The 23,701-nt window shown below is 45.0% G+C and overlaps 1 protein-coding gene across 3 annotated transcripts in view; it reads right to left on the reverse strand.

The window, feature by feature from the left end:
- TDRD9 (tudor domain containing 9) overlaps positions 1–23,701 on the reverse strand; it is an 85,717-nt gene that overhangs the window by 11,105 nt on the left and 50,911 nt on the right. For all 3 annotated transcript variants that reach the window (XM_082216580.1, XM_082216582.1, XM_082216581.1), the window contains 16 exons: positions 20,535–20,639; positions 19,663–19,760; positions 17,714–17,845; positions 16,201–16,360; positions 15,686–15,749; positions 15,002–15,065; positions 13,782–13,826; positions 12,098–12,151; positions 7,095–7,211; positions 6,418–6,525; positions 5,937–6,037; positions 5,011–5,184; positions 3,657–3,768; positions 2,297–2,509; positions 1,293–1,382; positions 658–918 (listed from right to left, as the gene is read on the reverse strand). In XM_082216580.1, coding sequence (XP_082072706.1) covers positions 658–918; positions 1,293–1,382; positions 2,297–2,509; positions 3,657–3,768; positions 5,011–5,184; positions 5,937–6,037; positions 6,418–6,525; positions 7,095–7,211; positions 12,098–12,151; positions 13,782–13,826; positions 15,002–15,065; positions 15,686–15,749; positions 16,201–16,360; positions 17,714–17,845; positions 19,663–19,760; positions 20,535–20,639 — 1,898 coding nt within the window. The remainder of the gene's footprint in view (positions 1–657; positions 919–1,292; positions 1,383–2,296; positions 2,510–3,656; positions 3,769–5,010; positions 5,185–5,936; positions 6,038–6,417; positions 6,526–7,094; positions 7,212–12,097; positions 12,152–13,781; positions 13,827–15,001; positions 15,066–15,685; positions 15,750–16,200; positions 16,361–17,713; positions 17,846–19,662; positions 19,761–20,534; positions 20,640–23,701) is intronic.

Consider the following 23,701-nt stretch of genomic DNA (forward strand, 5'->3'; position numbering starts at 1 on the left):
ATTGGAGGAAATTTAAAACTTATTTACAGAAACACTGCAAAATTTTTGAATGCTGATGACGTTGAAATGCATTGAAGGGGTTCTAGCAACAAGGTAAAATGTAAGATGGGATTGATAATAGATAAACTAATTGGATATGAATTTGCTGAACCAATTTTTAAAAAGGGATACAAAAAAGGGAGGCGTGAGGAAGTCAGGAAAATAAGTTAACTAAAGATGAGAAATTAAAAAAGAGGGAGTTTTGTTTTTTCTTTATGTGTTTTTCTTTTTTTTCCCTTCTTTTTTGTGCTTAATGTTTGTTTTTTTGTATTTTGACTTTGTATTTTTCTGTTTTTGTATTTTTTCTGAATTTTTTCACTGACAAAACTTAATAAAATATTAATAAAAAAAATATAAATAAATTATTATTATTATTATTATTATTATGGCTTGGTCTGAGGGACTGCTGGTGCTGAAGCAATGTCCCAGTTCTGCTCTCCAGCCTAAGCCCTGTGCAGAGCTGTCCAGGAAAACCGTTCCCCTGCAGCTCCACCGACATCAGAACTAACAGCACGACAGAGGTTAAGCCTGCAATGCCTTGCTTTCAATTCCCCCTGCTCTCACAGCTTCAAAAACCCCTAAAATGCCAAGACATTGAGAAGGAACAAGAGAACGCACTTTGGATTCATAGGAGTCTTCCGCCAGTTCGGCATGGCCTTCCTGAATGAGTATATCACGGACGTTCACAATGTCCAAAAGCCCAGAGTACCGAAGCACATCAACAAGCAGGATGCTGTGCACGATCGAGAAGACCTTCACCAGCAGAGCACAGCCACTGACCAAGGAAGCAAAGCTCTGGCTTGCAGCCTGACTCCACTGCTCTCCACATACAAGGGACTGGGCAGAAGGCCGCATTCTGCGCAGCTTGAATTCCAGAGCCTACACCAAAACACAAACAAAAAAACCCGCCAAACACGAATATATGCACTTTTGGCCCTGGAAAAGTTTGAACTGATTAATAACAATAAGAATAGCAAGAATAATAAGACCAACTAGGTTAGTTCTTGGTATGAGCTTTCGTGTGCAAGCACACTTCTTCAGATACTTTTCGTGCTTGCACACGAAAGCTCATACCAAGAACTAACCTAGTTGGTCTTTAAGGTGCTACTGGAAGGAATTTTTTTTATTTTGACTATGGCAGACCAACACGGCTACCTATCTGTAGCAATAATAATAGTTATTTAACACACACACTCCTCCCTCCAAAACACGTAGCACGGTTCCGTGATTTTTAGAACAAAAAGGAACATTACCTGGAACGGAAGCTCTCGGAGATGGCTTGGAATCTCTCGCAAGCGTCCCAAAGCTACTTTTGATCTGTTGCCATAATCTACATAGAAAACCTGGATGGTAAAACAACAGTAATGAATAGAAGGACTGGCAATTATTTCCAAAGCACAGAAGAAAATTGGCTTACAAATTCAGAGGAGCCTCCTGGTGCAAAAATTAGGCCCGTTATTGCATCACGTGAAATTTTATGGCTAAGGCAGTCATTTCAGCCGCTGCCCCCTTTGCTTAAAATGACCATGGGGAAACTTGCAGCTGCAGCAGCAGCAGCTGATCTAAGGGCAAAGTGATTTGTGTGCAACAACGAGGCTGGGTGCCATTTCTCCCCCACTATGAAACAATGGCAGGAATGTTTTGAAGTGGTCAGGGAGCACAGGGCAGAGGTGAGGTGCCACTCTGCATATTGTGAGTACCCGGCACACCAGTGGCTCACTGAACAAGTGCAGCTGTCACCAGGGCAGACAACGGACCGTGGAGAACAGCTTGGTGTGACAGCGTAACCTTTGTAGGCGAAAGATTCTGGGTTCAATCCCTAACTTCTCTAGGCAGACATAGGAAGCACTCATGCCTGAAACTCTGAAGACAGAACAATGGTCTAACTCCATATGGCAAGGGCAGTCATCACGGTGCCCTGACCACCGCGCTTGGGCTGATGGGAGTTGGAGTCCAACAACAACTGGACAGCCCCATGTTGACAACTGCAGCTTAAGGAAGCTTACTAGATTCCCAAGGATGCAATTTCTTAAAACGGCCATGCAAAGTCAGCCCAATTTGCCAACATGAAAGAGTCTGCCCTACTATTTAATATATTTTAGCCTTTTCTAACCCCTCCAATCGCTCTCTCCCAGCATTTGCCAATCCTGCCCTTCCCCCATTTTCTAGAGCCCTCAGAGTTGATTCAGAGCTGTGTGTGCTTCCTTGGGTTTGAATTAAACTGCAAACACAATCATGCTTTTAAAAAAATATGTACCTCTGCATTCTCTCCGGATACATATAAGACTTGGGCTCTGTAGTATCTCTCGTCTTCCCACTCAGTAAAGGGTGCCAAGCACACCAAATCTGGATAGGGACGGACTAGCAGAGGGGTAAGCTGTAGCTGGTTGATCTCAGCAGACACGTTGTTGAGCACAGACATATTTTTCTCGTCAATTCTGTAACCCCAAAAGTGCCCAACTTCGACCACCTGAAGAGATGGAAGGGAATAGATAGGTAGGTAGGTAGGTAGGTAGGTATTGACTGTGTGGTCAAATTCTTACTTAATCCTCCAGGATATCCAGTCAGCTGTGTTGCTACTCCCTTTGCAGAAACACGAAAGCCAGCAAAGAGGCAACAGTTAACTGCAGTTTCTCATTACGTGAGAAATGGGAAGCCGCCATTAATGGCTTTTAAAGGTAGGGGTGGGTGAAGAAATTTGGCTGAGTCCGCTTTTTAATGTAAACCTGCCCAGCAGCAGCAGCTGACAGGGCAGCATTCCTTGCCAGGCTTTCCAACAACTGCACATGGCTGGCAAGGCAATGGGTAGCTTGGCACAGTGCGGGCACAGCTAATCCCATGCTCATGATGCCAAGCTTGCACTGAGCTCCCTGCTGCCTTGCCCGTTCCATAACGATGAGCATAAAACAGCTTGCAAAAAAATGTGTGTATTAGGACAGCTGCACACTGAAATGCTTTCATGAGCACTTACAGTTGCCAGCTGATGCAGAAATGAGGAGACCTCAACCAATGATTGCGGGGAATGAGAAGTGCAAAGAGGACATGGGATTGGTTCTGGCAGCAATAATATGATCTAGACTCTGAATGAGCAATGACAAACCTAGACAGCATCTTAAAAAGTAGAGACATCACCTTGCCTAGTGATGTATGGAAGTGAGAGCTGGACCATAAAGAAGGCTGATGGCCAAATAATTGATGCTTTTGAATTATGGTGCTGGAGGAGACTCTTGAGAGTCCCATAGACTCCAAGAAGATCAAACCTATCCATTCTGAAGGAAATCAGCCCTGAGTGCTCACTGGAAGGACAGATCCTGAAGCTGAGGCACCAATACTTCGGCCACCTCATGAGAAGAGAAGACTCCCTGGAAATGACCCTGATGTTGGGAAAGATGGAGGGCACAAGGAGAAGGGGACGACAGAGGATGAGATGGTTGGATAGTGTTCTCGAAGCGACCAGCATGAGTTTGACTAAACTGCGGGGAGGCAGTGGAAGACAGGAGTGCCTGGCGTGCTCTGGTCCATGGGGTCACGAAGAGTCAGACACGACTAAACGACTAAACAACAACAGACTCTGAATGTGCACTAACTGCTGCAGTATAGTTTTATGACATTTGTACCTCTGTGACATTGATAGATAAATCAAGGCTGCTGATGGTCTGCAGTTTTTCCAAAGGACTACTGAACTTCTCCATGGGAGACACTGTGTGCTTCTGAAAGTCCACATTCACTCTAAAAAGAAATGCGAAGCGCAAAGCAAACAGAACAGAAATCACTCATCGCTACCTCCTGCAGACTGCTCCCTCAATTAAAATGTTTATAGCAACTGGCCTAGCCAGAGCGGAAGACTACGACTCCCATCATCCCTCTCCACAGGTCATGCTGGTTGGGCAGATGGGAGCTGTAGTCCAACAACATCTGCAGAGCCGCAGGTTCCCCATCACTGGTTTAAGTAACCAGCAAACCTGAAACGATCTCTTCTCCTCTCATGGGCAAGGCCTCAACGTAACAAAAGGACATGCTCCCCTCGAGCAAAACACCTGGCTTTTTAAGGCTGGAGCATCTACTGGAGTTGAACAAAGATGATGCTTTTTAAATACATTGAAAATGTTGTTCATACACATGGCCAATCACATAATAATAATAATAAGAAGAAGAGTTTGGATTTGATATCCCGCTTTATCACTACCCGAAGGAATCTCAAAGCGGCTGACATTCTCCTTTCCCTTCCTCCCCCACAACAAACACTCTGTGAGGTGAGTGGGGCTGAGAGACTTCAGAGAAGTGTGACTGGCCCAAGGTCACCCAGCAGCTGCATGTGGAGGAGTAGGGAAGCGAACCCGGTTTCCCAGATTACGTGATTACTGCTCTTAACCACTACACCATTATAATAATAATAATAATAATAATAATAATAATAATAATAATACCTCTGTTCCATTTTCAGAGCTAACTGTGATGCAGTGTGGCATCTAGGCTGATTTTAAATGTCAACCATGGTTAGTTCTAAACCAGAGCTTGAAACCGAGTTTGAAACAGCTGGTTTGCAAAGCCTGGCTACGTTAGCATTACCAGCTGCAATCACAACTTGCGGAAATTTGCAAGTGCTACGTTTACATAGACGTGAATGATTATGCATCTTTCATTTTCATAGGTTTCTCTTCAAGATTTTGTAAATCTAAATTTTAAAAAGCTAATATTTTTTTAAAAAGAAAGAGCACGTTCTAGAAAATGTAAACCACTCTCCCCTACTTCCAGAACAACTTGCTCTTTTCTTTATTGTTCAGATTTCGGGATTATGATTGTTTTGCCTCACAAAGTTTCCGAACCCAAAGAATGAGCAGAATTCACACCGTGCAGTGCGGCTTTAACTCGCTGCTCCCGTTCCTGTTTATTTGCCGACAGAATAAATTTATGCAAAAAAGGCGCATGAGAATTTGCATTAATTTGAAAACTAATGAATCTGCATCATACTGTGAACCCCGCGCCAGCATGTTTGGTCCTCCATCCATTTTCCCTTCAATCTCCTCTGGGGAATGTATATTCAGCTCCAATGGAGTCCGCAGCTGTGACATCTTAAGGGCCATATACACGGCAGAAAGTGTTTTAAAGCATTCGGTTGGATTCCGGGAAAATTCTACAAAGGCTCTACAGGGAGAAAATGCAAAGTAAAAATAAAGTATGTTCTGCAGGTTAGAACGAAGAAAATACTAAGGTGGTAGGGCGTGTTGAATTTTTCAACGTTCAAATTACAAAAATGAAGGCTGCCAGAAAGTTGTAATGTGACTTAGAGATTCAAAAGATATTTTGGAAAAATTAATATAATTTAGTTTTGCTTGGCAAGTAAAATGTGTGTAAAATCGTACAGAAATCATTCAGAATGACTGCCAAGTACTTTCAGTTATATATGACAGGCACACAAACCCAGAACATTTCAAACACTTATGACTGCGAAGATACCTTTGAAAACGTGTAGGCAATCTTTTTACGCTAGGTATTTATATACAGCCCTTTTGAAATATTTATCCCAGGGTAGCAATATTAAAAATGCACAAAAGAGAAAACGTTCTGCCCTGCCCATGATTAGCAAAACCAGAATGAATTATAGTTATAGGTAGGTAGCAGTGTTGGTCTGCCGTAGCCGAAACAAAACAAAATAAATAAAATAATAAAATAAAATAAAATAAAATAATTCCTTCCAGTAGCACCTTGGAGACCAACTAAGTTAGTTATTGGTATGAGCTTTCGTATCTGAAGAAGTGTGCATGCACACAAAAGCTCATACCAATAACTAACTTAGTTGGTCTCCAAGGTGCTACTGGAAGGAATTTTTTTTCTTTTCTTTTCTTTTTTGTTTCGAGAATGAATTATGCCCATGTTAAAAATGGAAGTTCCCTTACTTGGTCCCATGATAGGAAATGGATTTCACTTGGCCACACTGTCTGAACAGGGACTGCAGCTGCTTATGGTAGAGGAAGCCGTACGGGGGAATGTTCTTCAACTGTTAAGGAAAATGTATGCCTTCAGATAGGTCAAAAACAACAATGGTGTGTGATATATATACAGTGGTGCCCTGCAAGACGAATGCCTCGCAAGACGAAAAACTCGCTAGACGAAAGGGTTTTTCGGTTTTGTGTTGCTTCGCTAGACGAATTTCCCTATGGGCTTGCTTCGCAAGACAAAAACGTCTTGCGCTTTTTTCTTAAAACATCGCAAGACAAAAAGACTCGCGGAACGAATTATTTTCGTCTTGCGAGGCACCACTGTATATAAATATTATATATGAGAAATGTGATTATTAAAACAACAGTATCGGGGAAGAGGGACAGGACACTTCAACATGGCTTCACAAGGCAGAGTCAAAACTTAGTTTAGCTGTACCATTATAGTTGTTTTGGGATCTTTGCCCGACATCTCCCGGACGGCGATTTCTTCATCATGTTCCGCCAAAGTAAAATAATTCGGATAAAAAGCCCCAGCCATTACAACCTAAGGAAGAAGGAAAAGTTAACTGCCTCAGGAGAGGTGGCAGTTCTCCTGCAGTAAGCCATTTGTCACACTGCAATGACACGTGAGCCAAACTCTCTGGTTTCGTGGGGCTTGCAAATGTGTTTGTAGTTGCGTAAATGCAATTTGCAGTAAGAGTAAAAGAGGTTCCACTTTGGAACCAAGCATTTATTTTTAAGTCTCACAGATTTTCATTGGGACTCAGGTGTGTGGGGCTGACTGACTGACTCCAGCTACAAAAGCTGAAGCTGCTGAAGAGTCCTGGAAGGCCTACTGCCTGCCTTGCAGGCATTTTTCCAATTGGCCTGACTGACTCCAGCTACAAAAGCTGAGGCCACTAAACAGAATCTTGGGCTGGGGTGCTTTGGAAGGGTTTGTTGGCGGAGGGTTGTTGCTGGTGGATTTTTGTATACTTATTCTCGATTTTGTTGTGATTTATGTGGAAATGGTTGAGTTTTGTTGTGCATTTTTTTTTAAAAAGTTTTATTTGACGTATGTATATTACGTATGTATATCCAGAAAAACATCTCTCTTACATCCTGACATCTCACCTGCAAAATGAATCGCTGCTTATACACATGGTCCTGATCCATAGCAGGGGGGTGAGGGTTGACCTCCATGTTGAACACACCCATTCTCTTTTTCAGCTCCTCATACAACTCAGCCACCTAAAAAAATTACATCTGAATATTAAGCACAATACATCCCAAGACCATCAAAAGGAAATTTCATTAAGGCAAAACATCTCCCTCTCTTCTGCACCCTGCAAAAACAAACAAACCCACACCTCACTATTTTATTTTTTAAAAAATATTTATAAACAGCTCACAGAAAATGCAAGTATAAAATATACGCCAAACGTAATACAATGACTGTAACAGCACAACACTAGAAGAGGATTTCTTATCTATTTATGCCATAGGCACCAAGGGCCTAGGCCAAAAGCTAAATTAATATTGGTAGGCGTAATGGGTATGAGTTACTCGTGCGTAAACTGGTGCCTTTCTCAGTTAATTTGCCTTGTTAAAACTTTCTGACTGCACAGCCTCTCCTCATGGTGGCTGCCTCAGTCACTGGCAGAATCCGTCAGTGGGCGTTTCTTGAACCTCTTCCAACATAAAAGTTGTTTGACACCCAGTCTCCTCCTCCTCTCACTGCGCGGGAGTTTTCTGCGCAGGGAAGGTGTGGGTAGCGGAGGACCTGGGCTCTCCTCACTGATGTCCAGTGAAGAGTCCTGGAGCCCTCTCTCCACTTCCCCCATCTGCCCCCCTTTCTCCCGGGTGTTGCGCTGATTGGCTTCCCCCTCTACTGAGCTGTTTCTCCCCCTGCTGCTGGGTCCTTCACCAGCATCATCTGGGAGCCTCCCCTTCGCCTCTCGCTCCGATGTCAGTTCCCTGACAGTAGGGGGAAAAACATTGTAGTTTATCTCCACATCCTAAAAACAGAGTTCCGGTCAGCCACAACCCAATTTAAAGGCCATTCCCACCACCTTGACCAGTTTGCCATTTTTCTTTCTCAATTGGTACTCTGTGGCTTCCAAACATGCTGTCCCTCACTGGACCCCAAAGTGTTTTTGGGATGGGGGTGGACCTTAAGGATTTTTTAAAACATTATGTTTTTGCTTCTACAAGCCTTAGGGTTTCCCCAAACATGCCGATACCTCTCTCACTTCTCAGTGGCCTTATTTTTCTGGCACCATTTTTATTGGCTTTCACCATTTGAGTTTGCTGTAAGATGGAAGGATAGCAGCATCGTATGAACGAGGGAATCCTAGAAGCTGAAGGAGGGAGAAGCCCTTTGCTAGGAACCTATGTCCTTAATAGGATGGCACCAAAAGGGCCCACGACTATTGAGGCCCTGTTTGCAGGCCGTGCGCTTCTCAAGGGAGGAACTGAACTGGAATTAGCCTCTTGCCTTAAGCAGCAACAGTTGCAACAGCTTCATACAGATTTTATTTTGAGCTTCACGTCAGTGTCACACTTGCCAGCAGCAACACAACTCCTCTCTCAGCCGCCATGCTTATTACCTGTCCCAGAAAAATGCCGCACCCAATAATAATAATAATTTATTTGTACCCCGCCCATCTGGCTGGGTTTCCCCAGCCACTCTGGGCGGCTTCCACAGAGACCAAAAATACATTAAAATGTCACACATTAAAAACTTCCCTGAACAGGGCTGCCTTCAGATGTCTTCTGAATGTCAGGTAGTTGTTTATCGCTTTGACATCTGGTGGGAGGGCATTCCACAGGTCGGGCGCCACTACCGAGAAGGCCCTCTGCCTGGTTCCCTGTAGCTTTCCTTCTTGCAATGAGGGAACCACCAGGAGGCCCTCAGCGCTGGACCTCAGCATCCAGGCAGAACGATGGGGGTGGAGACGCTCCTTCAGGTATACTGGGCCGAGGCCGTTTAGGGCTTTAAAGGTCAACACCAACACTTTGAAACGTGCTCGGAAACATCATCTTGGTATTAAAGTCATCTTGGTGTTAAAAACAGTGCCTTTCCCACCAACAGGAGAGTTGCGTTCCTGCTGCTGCCAGCATGGGGAGCAGTGAAATTATTTTAAAATATATTTGTACAAATGATTTGCAATTTTGGAGTAGCACATTGGTCTAAAAACTGCGGCAGGCCAAGACACAAAACTGCTTTGCCACAAGAACAATTCATCCTGAGAGGGTACGCTCCGAGTCCCACATTAAACGCTGCACTGAGAAGTTCCACTGCGTTCCTGTGTGTTGGATCAAAGGGCTTGTTTGCTTGGAGCAATGTTCCCAATTAAACTCGGAGCGGAGGAAAGGCATGTCCCTGCCAATGAAGGTTCCCCATTATTTACTCTTTCAGGGTGCAACCCGTTACGTTCAAGCGGGGATAAACAACTTCCGTTAAGTGCGGGGTAACCTTAGTAACTGAGCACCGCGATTCAAGCACACTCATTAGCGGCCTTTGTCCGTTGTTTGCAGCAGGAAATCTGAACAGCTTTTGCTAAGTTATGCATTGGCATCTGTGGACCTACATGAAACGAACTGCATCCATTTATGCTTTTTTAAAAGCAGAAGACTGTGAGGAGCAGGAAATGGCAGGGCAGGAAATGTTATAGCTGGCTTAGTTTTTGTTTTGTTTTTTCAAGAAAAAAAGGTGAAGGTACTCACCACAAAGTTGTTACAGGAAGTGCCATACTTTTAACATTTGGGCGTGGGAAAGGTGCCAGTGGTGCATAGCCTTAAGTACTTCCGGGGGGGAAAGCACTGAAATTAAACTTTCCATTACATTATGGATGTTTCCGAGCACAATTCAAAGTGTTGGTGCTGACCTTTAAAGCCCTAAACGGCCTCGGTCCAGTATACCTGAAGGAGCGTCTCCACCCCCATCATTTTGCCCGGACACTGAGGTCCAGCTCCGAGGGCCTTCTAGTGGTTCCCTCACTGCGAGAGGCCAAGTTACAGGGAACCAGGCAGAGGGCCTTCTCGGTAGTGGCGCCCGCCCTGTGGAACGCCCTCCCACCAGATGTCAAAGCGATAAACAACTACCTGACATTCAGAAGACATCTGAAGGCAGCCCTGTTCAGGGAAGTTTTTAATATGTGACATTTTAGTGTATTTTTCATCTTTGTTGGAAGCCGCCCAGAGTGGCTGGGGAAACCCAGCCAGATGGGCGGGGTACAAATAATAAATTGTTGTTGTTGTTGTTGTTATCTTCCTTACTGAAAATGCCCTCGCCTGTTGAGGGGGCCTGGTAAGAATTTTTTCACTTGGCAAATTGGCACTGTCCATTTGGTGTTCACCTACCTCGTAGCAATCGCCACAACTTTTGTAAGGTTTGGTGGTTAGGTATTGGTAAAGCCTGGTTTGGGGGAGGGGAGGTGTGTCCATCACCTGCCTCTCCATTTTAAAGGGTATTCCGTTAAAGCAGCAGTTCTCAACCTGTGAATCCCCAGATGTTGTTGGACTACAACTCCCATCACCCCTAGCTAGCAAGGCCAGAGCTCAGGGATGATCGGAGTTGTAGTCCAACACCACCTCGGGACCCACAGGTTAAGAGCAGCTACATTAAAGGGATCCGGGGGTGTGGATCTTTGTCCGAAGCCCAGGTAGGGCTAGGGCCATGCCACAACCCCATTGGGGACCCTGGGAGAGCTTTAGTTGATGTACATCAGCAGGGCTCCCCCTATTGGTGGTTGACCCTTACTAGACTCCCAGCACGGCATGTAGGAGTCAGATATAGTAAGTTCAATTCTAATGCCTAAAGCCAGTAATGGCCAAACTTGTCCCTCCAGCTGTTTTTGGACTACAACTCCCATCACCCCTAGCTAGCAGGACCAGTGGTCAGGGATGATGGGAATTGTAGTCCAAAAACAGCTGGAGGGACAAGTTTGGCCATCACTGGCCTACGCCACTACCACTCACATTCTGTAACCAATGAAGTTGTGGCCTAAATTTGCCCATTTAACCTAAAATACTGTGTCCTGGTGTTATTCTTCAACATAAAGGGGGAGGCCTCGGGGTCTTGACATGCAGCAACAACAACCAATAAAATTTATATACCACCCTTCATCCAAAGATCTCAGGGCGGTTCGCAAGATAAAAATGCAACATGAAAGCACAAATAGTTAGAACAAAAACAAAAAATAGTGTTGGGCTAGGACTGGGGAGACTCTGGGGTCCAAGTGATGGCTCTCTCAGCACAACCTACCTCAAAGGGTTGTTGGAAAGATAAAACGAGGAAAAGTGGGGTTAGCTGTGTGTGAAACCTTGAGCTCCCTCTGGAGGAAAGCCGAGGTATAAATGTAATGGTGAGACAAATAAAATGAAGCAAAAAGGCTGACCAGGAGGTGGTTATCATGGGAACCCCATAGTCTGGTCTCACTTTGGAATTGTAAAATGTGATGTTTGTCTGAGGGGAGCTGCTTAAGAGCTCCTGGCATTGAAATGAGTAAGCGAACAACATCCCACAAACAATGAGGGTGCTTGTATGGTTTTCATGTGGATTATGTACGAAGGAACTTACACACACAAGGAACGGCTAAGGGAGCTGGGCATGTTTAGCCTGGAGAAGAGGAGGTTAAGGGGTGATATGATAGCCATGTTCAAATATATAAAAGGATGTCACATAGAGGAGGGAGTAAGGTTGTTTTCTGCTGCTCCAGAGAAGCGGACACGGAGCAATGGATCCAAACTACAAGAAAGAAGATTCCACCTAAACATTAGGAAGAACTTCCTGACAGTAAGAGCTGTTCAACAGTGGAATTTGCTGCCAAGGAGTGTGGTGGAGTCTCCTACTTTGGAGGTCTTTAAGCAGAGGCTTGACAACCATATGTCAGGCGTGCTCTGAGGGTGTTTCCTGCTTGGCAGGGGGTTGGACTCGATGGTCTCTTCCAACTCTATGATTCTATGATTCTACATGCACAGATACAGCTGTTGGGCTCATGTCTTGCTTGTGGGCTTCCTGCAGGCCAGATTGTTGGGCTAGATGGACCTTTGGTCTGATCCAGCAGGCCTCTTCTTGCCCAGGTACTTTGTATTATTGGGGGAAAGAAAACAAAGACGCACATCCAACTCACCTCTCTAATTCTCTTAATGTGAATGTAGTTGGAACGACCCCAGTCGAGCTCATCCTGCGGGAGAAAGCCAGGAAGCTAAGAGGCTAAAAAGCATGCAAAACCACTTCGCTCTCCACCACCTTCAGCAAAAAGGAGGCAACTGGTGGGTAGTTAATTCCAGTCCAAGGGGGCCATGGAAAGTTTATTCAACCCCTTATACCCATCTCTGCTCATAAAGCATCCCGTGGAGGTAATCTGGGATGGCTCAGTTGGTAGAGCATGAGACTCTTCATCTATGGGTCGTGGGTTCGAGCCCCGTGTTGGGCAGAAAAAGATTCCTTCCTTGCAGGGAGTTGGAGCCATGACCTCCAGGGTCCCTTGCAACTCTACTATTCCATGATTCTATGAGCTCACGTCAGCACCCAAACTTCCAGGATGTTCCCGTTAGGGACGGGTGGATATGTCAATTTGTCCGTGCCTACTGAGATCAAGCAGGCACTTTCACTGTACTTTTTTTGGCCCCTGAACAAAAACCTATCCAGATGCTTAGAAAGTTGAGGCAATTTGAATCTGTTGCAGTATTTTAACAGTTGTAAGGCTGTGGATTTTTATTGACTTTGTTTTATCTTTTTGTGAACCACTCTGAGGTTCTTGGTATTCAATTTTATGAACTAAATAATAAATACGAATTTTTGGTTTCTCGTTTTTCCAATCCTCCACATCGCCGCATCATTTTGATTTATTTTGATTTATTCCCTCCCCCAAGTCCTCATGCAAATTCATCAGCATTTTAGGACAAATCTCTCCTAACTATACACATGTTTGCTAAGCAATTTCTTCTGATATAATAATGCTTTTTCGTATGGAGGTAGCGGTGGCTCCTATATAATCGGGGAAAATGTATATGTTCAGTAGGGATGGAGTAGAAATTCGGTTCAGTTTCAGAAACGCATTTCAAAAGTGTGTGTTATTAGAAAGGCACACTAAAATGCTTTTGATTACTTTGGATGGCTTTATTTTATTTATTTTTAATGCAAACTGGTGTGGCTATATGGAGAAATAAGGAAAGCTGAGTTCTGGAAAATGAGAGGGGGGAGAGAGAAACCAGAATTGACAGATTTGGCCATGCCTGCTGTTCACCCAGGTGTTTGGAGGAATCTGATTGCTGTTGAACTGAATTTTCCATTACAACAGATATCACAAGTCAAAATGACATAACTGCAAAGGAAAAACAGAAGAGAGTGCAGAATGAATGCAGGAAGAAAACAATGTTACATCATAAACAACCTTCTTTAGAAAAGGCACAGAGAGCAAAAGAATGTATGAGGAAAATAATGTATTGTAAAGTCAAAGGATCAGTCTGGTGTTAGGATCTAGCCATAAGGAGTATGATTGTTCAAGGTCTTAGCATAATTTCTGGTTGCCACAAGCTTTTTAAGGTGTTGTTTTATTTTAACTTTCTGTTACTTACATAGTGTTTTATTCATGTTCTTATCGGTTGTGTATGGCAATGGCTCTGGTTTTAAACTCCTTCCTGGGACCCTGAATGTGGACCTAAAAGCTCAATAAAAAACCAACCACAGCTCTGAAAGCTAGGCCTGGTACTACTCGAAAGGAAAGGACGGAGATAAAGCTAAGTCTGGGTGCCCAGCAATTAAATAGTCCAGACTGATGCCTAAACACCTGAATGACAAGTGAAACTAACCTTAGGGTGTCTCAGTTTTCCTTTCTTCTTGCTTTCCTGCCATTCCTAAGCAAGAGGGGGGAAAGGGAATAGGTTCAAACAAAAAACAAACACAACAATAATTTGGTAATTTGCACTTCAACACAGCCTGGACACAAAATACTCCACATGCACCAAGAGCGAGACCTGGGCTTTGTATACACCACACACATTAAGCCCCCAACTTCCCCAAAGGAATCCTGGGTGCTGGGAATTCCCTAGGAAGAGGGACTGAGTGTTAACCCGCTCTGGGAATTGTAGTTCTGCGAGGGGAATTGGGGTGTGTGTCTCCTAACCACACTCAACATCTGGATCCATTTACAGTCTCCACAATTCTTTGGGGGGGAGGAGCCATGCCTATTTGAAATGGCAGGTGGTAAATGGGTGGCGCTGTGGTCTAAACCACAGAGCCTAGGGCTTGCCGATCAGAAGGTTGGAGGTTCGAATCCCTGCAACGGGGTGAGCTCCCGTTGCTCGGTCCCTGCTCCTGACAACCTAGCAGTTTGAAAGCACACCAGTGCAAGTAGATAAATAGGTACCACTCCGGCGGGAAGGTAAACGGCGTTTCCGTGCGCTGCTCTGGTTCGCCAGAAGCGGCTTAGTCATGCTGGCCACATGACCTGGAAGCTGTACGCCGGCTCCCTCAGCCAATAAAGCGAGATGAGCGCCGCAACCCCAGAGTCGTCCGCGACTGGACCTAACGGTCAGGGGTCCCTTTACCTTTAAATAAGCAATAAACCCACCACTCTCCATTTTCTTTCCCACCCAGCATGTTTTCCTCACTTACTGGGCTTTGGAAAAGGGACAGGATAGCTCTGAGAACATCCCAGAGCCCTTGCACAACCTTCCCAAAGCCTGGAAAGCAAGGTGTTGCCTTCCGTACCCCAGCGTCTGGGAAGGAGGTGAGAGGGCTCTGGGAACATCCCAGAGGCCAGTAAGAAAGGCGCCTACTCGCTTACTGGGAAGGGGCCTTCCTAGATTCCAGTAAGTAGCACTCTGCCGTATGGGGGGCGTTCCAGAGGTTCCTGATTTCGCCTTTGTGTGTAGACCCCTGGAAGCAAGCCCCCCCCCCACTAAGTGGCGGTCCCACTGCACAGTGTAGAGATGGTACCAAAATGTTTGCTCCCCTCCCCCCAATGGTGACACCAGTTGTTAGTAGCAAATGGGAACATAATTTGCGGGTAGTGGGGGAAAAGAGTTACCTTAAAGGCATCCAGAAGCGCAATACAGTCACTCTTGCTATTCCCAGAAAAATGCCGTTTATTCCTGTAAACAATTCACCGCAAACTGTTATAAAGTTAAAGAGCAGTTGTCACGTTTTACAGTTTTACAACACCGTTACTTTTTTAAATACATTTTTGGCTACTGCCTCTGAAACACCAAAGGAACACCAGTATGCAAGTAGATGTTCTGATAAAATAAAGCAGCAGATTAAGTAATGTTCAGAAAGAAGATCCACTGCAACCAGACTTAGCTGAAAGGAAACTATGTTCAGGATTGCAACCTTGACTGCCAAGTTTTAAATGTTTTTCTTCAGCCAAAATGGAAAATAGGTGAAGACACAAAAAATGGCAGATCGAAATATAACTTTGGTGCGACTTCATCTGTTTTTGGGGCGTAACAGGTCCAAACACACCAATTTCCTAGCACACACCCCCCCAGTTCATATAATAGACATTCTGTTTGCCTGCCCACCAACCTTCGAACAGCAGGGATTCATCCACCTCATGCAATACTAACATACATCATCTGAAAACAAAGCAAGTGTGCCGTTTTCTTCCAACTATTTTTTATGTATATGCAAGCTTATGTAGATTTCACTGGCTAACTGACCCACTGAAATTTTCTTTTTTAAAAAAATCAAATGACAGCCCATGGGAAAATACCTGTATCCATCAAGATGCTGCCTAAAAGGTATTACAAAGAAGTTGTTCAAAGAGAGGGCAGCAGCTGAAAGAAAGAGAAAGAAATGGGTTTAATTCTAAAAAGTGTACCCCACCTCTCCTTCACAAAAAGAGGTCTAGGATCCAAATTTTAATTCCACGTCATCCCTTACCACTGATCCTGCTAGTTAGGGATGATGGGAGTAATTATTATTATTATTAATAATAATAATAATAATTTATACCTCACCCATCTGGCTGGTTTTCCTCAGCCACTCTGGGCGGCTTCCAACAGAACACTAAAATACAATAACGAACACCAAAAACAGCTGGCGACCCAAGTTTAGGAAACCCTTCTGTAAGCTCCTTTGGACAACTACCTTGCTTAAATTTTTTAAAAAGCACCATGATTTTTAAAGCACCATGAATATTGAGGTTGCCAGGAAAACCTTTAGTAACCTAGGTATGCAACTTCCAGCTTAAGGCATTAACTATACTTACTCTGTTGTCCAACTTACCTATTATAATGCATTCTTCCAGGCACCCAAAGACGTGGCCAAGAACCATGAGTTTGCCAAGGTGCTGGTTCACGGGTAGCTGTGCCAACACCCTGCCTAGGAAGGTCAGCTCACCATCGTAAGGGTTTTTTGCTTCTGAATGGACAGCAAGTGCTCCTATCTATACCAAAACACAAGCAAAGATAGATGTTAATGGGAAACTGATTTGCCAACAATCACAAAGCTCAAGGCTAAAATTAAGAGTCCCCTAAAATATATATTCCAAACCTGCAAATAATTATTAATGTCAGGCCTGCGCTATTGTATCCGTCAAAACCCACGTACAACGGATGAACTAAGAGGGAACATGACCTCTTCCAGGACATGTTGGCCTCGTCTTCTGATAACTTCAATACTTATTGAGTGTTTCATCCATTTTGCAATGGTGTGGTGCATGTTGGTTGTGTTCCTCCCTCCTCTCAGAGGTCTCCGAATGGCACACGGCGTACTTTTTTTTAAAAAAACTACCATTACTGTTATCTTTTTATGTGAACCGCCCTGAGACCTCTGGGTATAGGGTGGCATATAAATTCAATAAATTAATAATAATAATAATAACAACAACAATAATTAATTTTAAAAATCTAAAAAATAATGCAACAATACTGTAAAATTCAGTGACAGTTAGAAACAAAAGAAAATAAAAGTGCTCTGCTCACCATGTTCTTCTTCCTTATGCCTGCTTTTGCAGTTGTCAATGTTAAAAACAATACAGTGGTACCTCGGTTTACGAACTTAGTCCGTTCCGGAAGTCCGTTCTTAAACCGAAACCATTCTTAAACTGAGGTGTGCTTTCCCTAATGAGGCCTCCCGCCGCTGGTGCCCTTCCACCATTTGGATTCCGTTCATAGACCGAGGTAGTTTGCAAACCGGGACGCTACTTCTGGTTTTGTGGAGTTCGTAAACCGAATCATTCGTAAACAGGGCTGTTCTTAAACCAAGGTACCACTGTACTATTTGAGCATGTTTTTTCAACCGATTAGCACACAGGTGGGAAAGTGTTCTCAGACTGAGGGCCATATTGCCTTCTGGGGGCCACACGCCAGAGGAAAAAGTGGGCACAGCAGCTAATATAAATTTCACCTTGTACAGAAGACTACATTCTACATACCGACACCCTTGAGCCTAAATCCAAACAAGCAAGAAGCTTTTGGTTCATGGAGACATGGGGTGCCATTCAACGTCATGGTGTTGTGATGTTCCCACCGGAACAATCCTCCCCCACATGCTGCTCCGGGGGTTATTCCATCCCCCACCCCAAAGCCAATTCCGGGGGGAGCGTGGAGAGAGGAGAGGATGCCCTGTTGCACAAGGGAAGTCCTTGCAGAGAGCTTCTGCTGGAGGGGCACATTAGATCAATCTTGCCCGCTGAAGCCAGGCAAAAACACTTGGGCCCAGAGAAGGGCATGGCTGAGGGATAGCGGATGCCTTCCCTGTTTCTGAGATTTAATATATCAAAATAAAAGGGCCCAACCTCCTTGAGATGCAGAACGGTGCGCTCAATATCGCTTATACTGGGAGGAGACAGAGCGGTTGCTAGCAAGGCCCTCGGTTCGCCCATGTCAAGCAGCTTCACCTTCAACACGGTACTTTCCAGTGGGCGCCGCTGAAAGGAAGAATAAGAGCACAGTGGCGACAAATGCGATTCTGTGTTGCAAATCTCTTCGCAGGTGGCTGGAAAGATGTTCGCCTTTACTTTCTGGGCTGAGCAAATCATATTGGGGGGGGGGAGGAGGCGCAGTAATAATCTCCTGACAGTGGCCATGTTCACACATCACTTTAAGCCGTAACTAAATGTGAATACGCAGCATGAAAGCGCATCTAAGGCCGTGGGTGCTTTGCTACTCTTCTGCTCCTGCCACGCTGCAAGGAATAAGTCATGTCCTGGCTTAGCGTTACGGCAGAAACCTGGGCTTATGGAGCGAAAAATAGGGTGTATTTATTAAATTTTTATACTGGCCCTTCATCTGGGCAGTTCACCACATAAAAAAAAGGTAAGAAACACAAAATACATAATAAAAACAAGAACAAACCTTGGCTACTTGTTTGCGGTTTGCTTGGAGAGAAAACACATGCAAGTTCTGGTTTGGACAATACATTAAGCCAGACCATGACTTGGTTTTCTGGAAGCAGCAGTAGAGAAAAAGTGAAGCACCCATGATGTCAGATCTAAATGTGAACCATAGTTTGAAGCTAAACTACAGTTTGAGGCGATGTACAAACCAGGCCATCAATCTCCTAACAGACATAGCAAGCAGGAGAGACAGGTTGCTCACCTGTAACTGTGGCTCCTTGGACATCTGCATGGTCCCCCACTGGGGTTCAGTGCTTCCTCAGAAGATCAAAACCTTCTCAAGCTAAGTGAGGAATTGTTTTGTCAGGAAGCCCACCCATGAGCCCCAGGGCACATACTCAAAGAAAATTGATTTTGCTTGCAATTTAATTGGGCAGCACCCAGTTCACACTTCTCAACCCAATATGCATACCAAAACACAGCTATCCCTCAAAATTTGCGCTTCTCCAAACAACGTACACAAAAATGCATTATATCTAAGTAAAGTGTGTATAAGCATGCAAATACCCAAATGCACTACAGTGGTACCTCAGGTTACGTACCGTATTTTTCGCCCCATACGGCGCACCGGCCCATAGGGCACACCTAGTTTTTTTGGGGGGAAATAAAGGGGAAAAAATTATTTTCCCACCCCAGGCGTGGGGCTGGGGCGGGGGAAGCCTGAGCTTCCCCCGACCCCAGCCCCCAGAACAGGCTGCTATCCACAAGCCTAGGGAGCCTGGCGAAGCCTGGGGCATGCTGAGCTCAGCGTGCCCCAGGCTTCAGGGTGCAGGCAGCTCTCCGCAAGCCTTGGGAGAGCTGCGTGACTTCGCGCCGGGCTCCCTAGGCTTGCAGATAGCTTCCTGCAGCCTGCATTCACCCCATAGGACGCACACACATTTCCCCTTCATTTTTGGAGGGGGAAAAGTGCGTCCTATAGGGCAAAAAATGCGGTACTTGATTCGTTCCGCAGGTCCGTTCTTAACCTGAAACTGTTCTTAACCTGAAGCACCACTTTAGCTAATGGGGCCTCCTGCTGCTGCCGCGCCGCTGGAGCACGATTTCTGTTCTCATCCTGAAGCAAAGTTCTTAACCTGAAGCACTATTTCTGGGTTAGTGGAGTGTGTAACCTGAAGCGTATGTAACCTGAAGCATATGTAACCTGAGGTACCACTGTATATTGGAGGAACCGGTTTGCAAAAATGTGTTTATTAGTCAAAACTGCATGCAAAAACGTGTTTATTGGGAAAGATGTGTAGCAAATTGCTGCCAGATTCTCGTGGGAAGAAATTCACAAATTGTTGCGGAAAAACGAGGAACTGAGAGAAACCGAAATTGGCAGGTATACATATATTGTGTGTGATTCTTACCATCATCTCAGGCAAGGTGGTCTCAGGTATACAGTTTTCCCAGAAGTCCTTGTACACTAGCCTGTAGCAGTATCCTTTAGAAACACGTCCAGCACGACCTTCACAGAAAAGACATAAGCTGCTTTGACTGGTTACATTTGAGCTTAAAACTTCCTTAACAGTGGCTACTCCTGAGAGGAGAGCTCGCCGTATCCCACAAATGCTGCCTGCTTGCTTTCATTTAAGCCTTATGCTCAAAAATGGACAAAAGAATCAATCATCCACAGAGGCACCAGCAATAGGGAGACACTGGGGGGCCTTTTGGATCTTTCCTGAATTTTGCAGCCTTTGGAAGGGCAAAAAAAGAGAAAAGGAATAGAGCCCTTCCAAACCCATCAGACAAATCCGCCCCATGACCAACATTTCTACCACCCCTGCAAACTTCATTATAGAACAAGCCTCTTTGCGCCCTGGTCTGTAGTTCTGCATCCTCCTTGAAGCTAGGATTTGTTTTACAGTGGTACCTCGGGTTAAGTACTTAATTCGTTCCGGAGGTCCATACTTAACCTGAAACTGTTCTTAACCTGATGCACCACTTTAGCTAATGGGGCCTCCTGCTGCCGCTGCACCGCTGGAGCACGATTTCTGTTCTCATCCTGAAGCAAAGTTCTTAACCTGAGGTAATATTTCTGGGTTAGTGGAGTCTGTAACCTGAAATGTATGTAACCTGAAGCATATGTAACCCGAGGTACCACTGTATTCTGGATTGTTTTATTTGATGGTTTAATGTGTTGTAAACCACTTTCAGAGTTTGTCTTTAAAATATAAAGTGATATACAAATGAAATGAATAATAATAATATAATAATAACTTTACATCAGCACCATCCTTACCTCTCCTCTGATTACTGCTGCTTTTAGAAGCCCAGCACAGCCTTAAGCTTTGATAGTTGGTCTCTTCATCACAGACAAGATTTTTGGTCAAACAGAAATCAATGACTACAAAAATAAATAAATAAATAAGAATGAACAAAGTTTAGGGAATAAAACTGTGCTTCTGCAATGCAAATGTTGGTGTAATGTAAGATAACACACACACAAAAGAGAGGAAAAGACTATGCAAAACGGGGGAGTGATGATCTGAAACGCCATGTTGCATTACAAGAAACTGTGTTCAACTTGGCTCAACTGGAGGCAGTCATAACTTTTCATGGTCGAAATTTGGGGGGGAAGTGTGGCTTATATTCGGGCCAATATGGTATGATAAGCATCTTCAAATATCTAAGGGCTGTGACATGGAAGACAGAGCAAGCTTGTTTTCTCCTGCTCCAAAGGATAAGACCCAAAATGATTCAAGTTACATGAAAAGAGATTGCGACTAAGCATCAGAAAGAACTTTATGAAGGCAAGAGCTGTTCAGCAGTGGAACAGACTCCCACAAGATGTGGTGGACTCTCCTTCTTTGGAGGTTTTTAAGCAGAGCTTGGATGGTCATCTGACATGTATGATCTAGCTGAGATTCCTGCATTGCAGGGCGTTGGACTAGAATTCAGCATTTCCCAACCTTGGGCCTCCAACTGTTTTTGGACTACAACTCCCATAATCCTCAGCTAGCAAGACCAGTGGTCAGGGATGATGGGAATTGTAGTTCAAAAACAGCTGGAGGCCCAAGGTTGGGAAACACTGGACTAGATGACCCTTGGGGTCCCTTCCAACTCTAGAATTCTAAAATTCTATAGTTCTAGGAGTCTGCAGCCCCCAACATCCCCGATCATTGGGGCCAGACTGGCTGGGGATGAAGGGAGTGAGAGTCCAACAACTTCTGGAGGTCCACAGGTGCCTAATCTCTGGATTAGAAAGTTTGATGGTAACTGGGGGGACGGGACGGGACCCAAGTTCAAATCCCACGCAGACATGAAGCTCACGCCAGTCACTGGCCCAGAATGCAAGCAATGCTATGCCAAACCATGACTTAGAACTTGGGTCGGCAAACCAAGGCCCGGGGGCCGCATTTGGCCCAACTGCCTTCTGGATCCAGCCCGCAAACAGTCTGGGAATCGCCAGGCGGATAGGCGTGCATCTGATTCTGATTGTTCGGGTTGCGCCATTTCCCCTACACACATACGCAGTGGCAGTGGCGTCTACTCCCTCCCTCCTCCTGGCTTCTCCCTGCCCTACCTAGAGGAGGAAGGAGGATGGGCTTTGTTGGTGCCAGCCCCACTACGGAGCCCTTTCATGCGTTGCTCATCGCCTCCCCCCCCCCCGCCGCCACCAGCCCCTGCTGCTCGCAAGACACAGGAGCCGCTGTTGGCTGAGCGCCCCTCTCGAGCGGCCGCCTTTTAAAGCAGCCCTTCTCTGGAGCCCTTTTGCGTGCCACTCATCATCCCGCCGCTGTGGCGTTTGCCTCCTAGGTGGGTCATAAGGAAAGGGTTAAAATGAGTGTGATGTGATTGGCCAGTGGAAACTGATAGGAGGCGTTAGGGTTAGAGGGGGAGTTGCGTGACAGTTAGTTGAGAGTTGAGAGTTGGGAGTTGAAGGAGGAGGAGGGAGGAATAGTCTGTGGGTTGGTTGGTTGGTTGGTTGAGTTATGTTGTGAGAGGAATTGTTAGGTGGAGTCAGATAGATAGATAGTTGGGATAATCAGTTTGAAGTTGTTAGGAACGAATAGGACAGTTAAGGAACTAAGATTAAGAAACTGCCAAGAAAAATTAACTGAAACCATAAGCTTGTTCATGCCTAAAAATAAACTTGATTATTTGTTAACGTTAACAACTGACTGGACTCCGTATGTACCCGTGAGGAGAAACGGGTTGGTGGCAGCGAAGAAAGCAATCACAGTGGTGGCACAGGGTCAATAGACCGCCAAATGTCCGGGAGCCCTGTGTGATCGCCATAGCCGCCTCCAGCCCCTGCCGCTCGCAAGACACAGGAGCCACTGTTGGCTGAGCGCCCCTCTCAAGCGGCTGCCATTTAAATAAGTCCCTCTCCGGAGCCCTCTTACACGTTGCTCATTATCCCTCATTCATTTCCCCCCCAAAATATAGTCCAGTCCCCCACAAGGTCTGAGGGACAGTTGACCAGCCCCCGGTTGAAAAAATGTGCCAACCCCTGACTTAGAATGAACACGCAAAAAGATGTGGGTAACTCTCTAATTCATCTCACGGGGCTGTTGTGGGAGGATTGTAAGAGGAGACAGAGAATAAGAAGCACATATGCCTCACTGAAGAGTAAAGATGGAGAATTCCAACAGAAACAGGAGCAGAAATTGCCAACGTTCGCTTATTCGTCCCACGTCCAGAATGAAAATTACTCCACTGAATACAATCTGCATTCACTGCTGTTGCTTTCAGTCTGCAAACAGTATTTAATTAATTAGATTTCCCCTTATTTGCATTGTGCTTCCTTTGCACTCAAGTGAACGAAGTGGAAGAACGTAATTTCGCCACAGCGGAGAATGAGTAATGCGCTTTTTGCAGAAGATGAACTGAAGCGGAACTGAAGCAGTGTTGCATGGGATAAATGCAGGACGGAAAAGAAAATGATGACTTCTTACATCCCGGCTGAAGAATCGTAAGAGTGGGATAAACCTGTGATTAATTAAAATATGTAGCAGCAGTCTGAATCTGATGCAAACTTTACACACACACACACACCCCAAAAAAGATATTGGTGTTTGGTTTTGCTTGCATTTTTAAGAGGTAATCTCCATTGCAGAAGTTATACCTTTTTTCGCCGCTAAACTGAAGACCAGATTTAAAATGGAGGGAGCTATCATTTCTAAAACATACGCTTTCAGCAGGCAGAAGATTCTGACTACCCACTGAAAAAGCCTGTCCTCCTTTTAAAAAATCAAGCAACTGTGAATGGATTAAGACAAGGGCACAGACATTCTCCTCCTTACCTCATGGCTGCTGCTGCTGCTACCACCAGAGGTCATGAGAATATTGTCAGCTAAGCTTGGGGCTGCTGCCAGCGCAAAGGTCACAAAACAGCAATACCAAACCACCAGGCAAAATGAAGGAAGTGCCTGCGAGGAGGTGGGGGGGTAGGATGGAGAGTGG

The sequence above is a fragment of the Podarcis vaucheri genome (genome assembly GCF_965113315.1).
Source record: "Podarcis vaucheri genome assembly, chromosome: 1".
NCBI classification, from domain to species: domain Eukaryota; kingdom Metazoa; phylum Chordata; class Lepidosauria; order Squamata; family Lacertidae; genus Podarcis; species Podarcis vaucheri.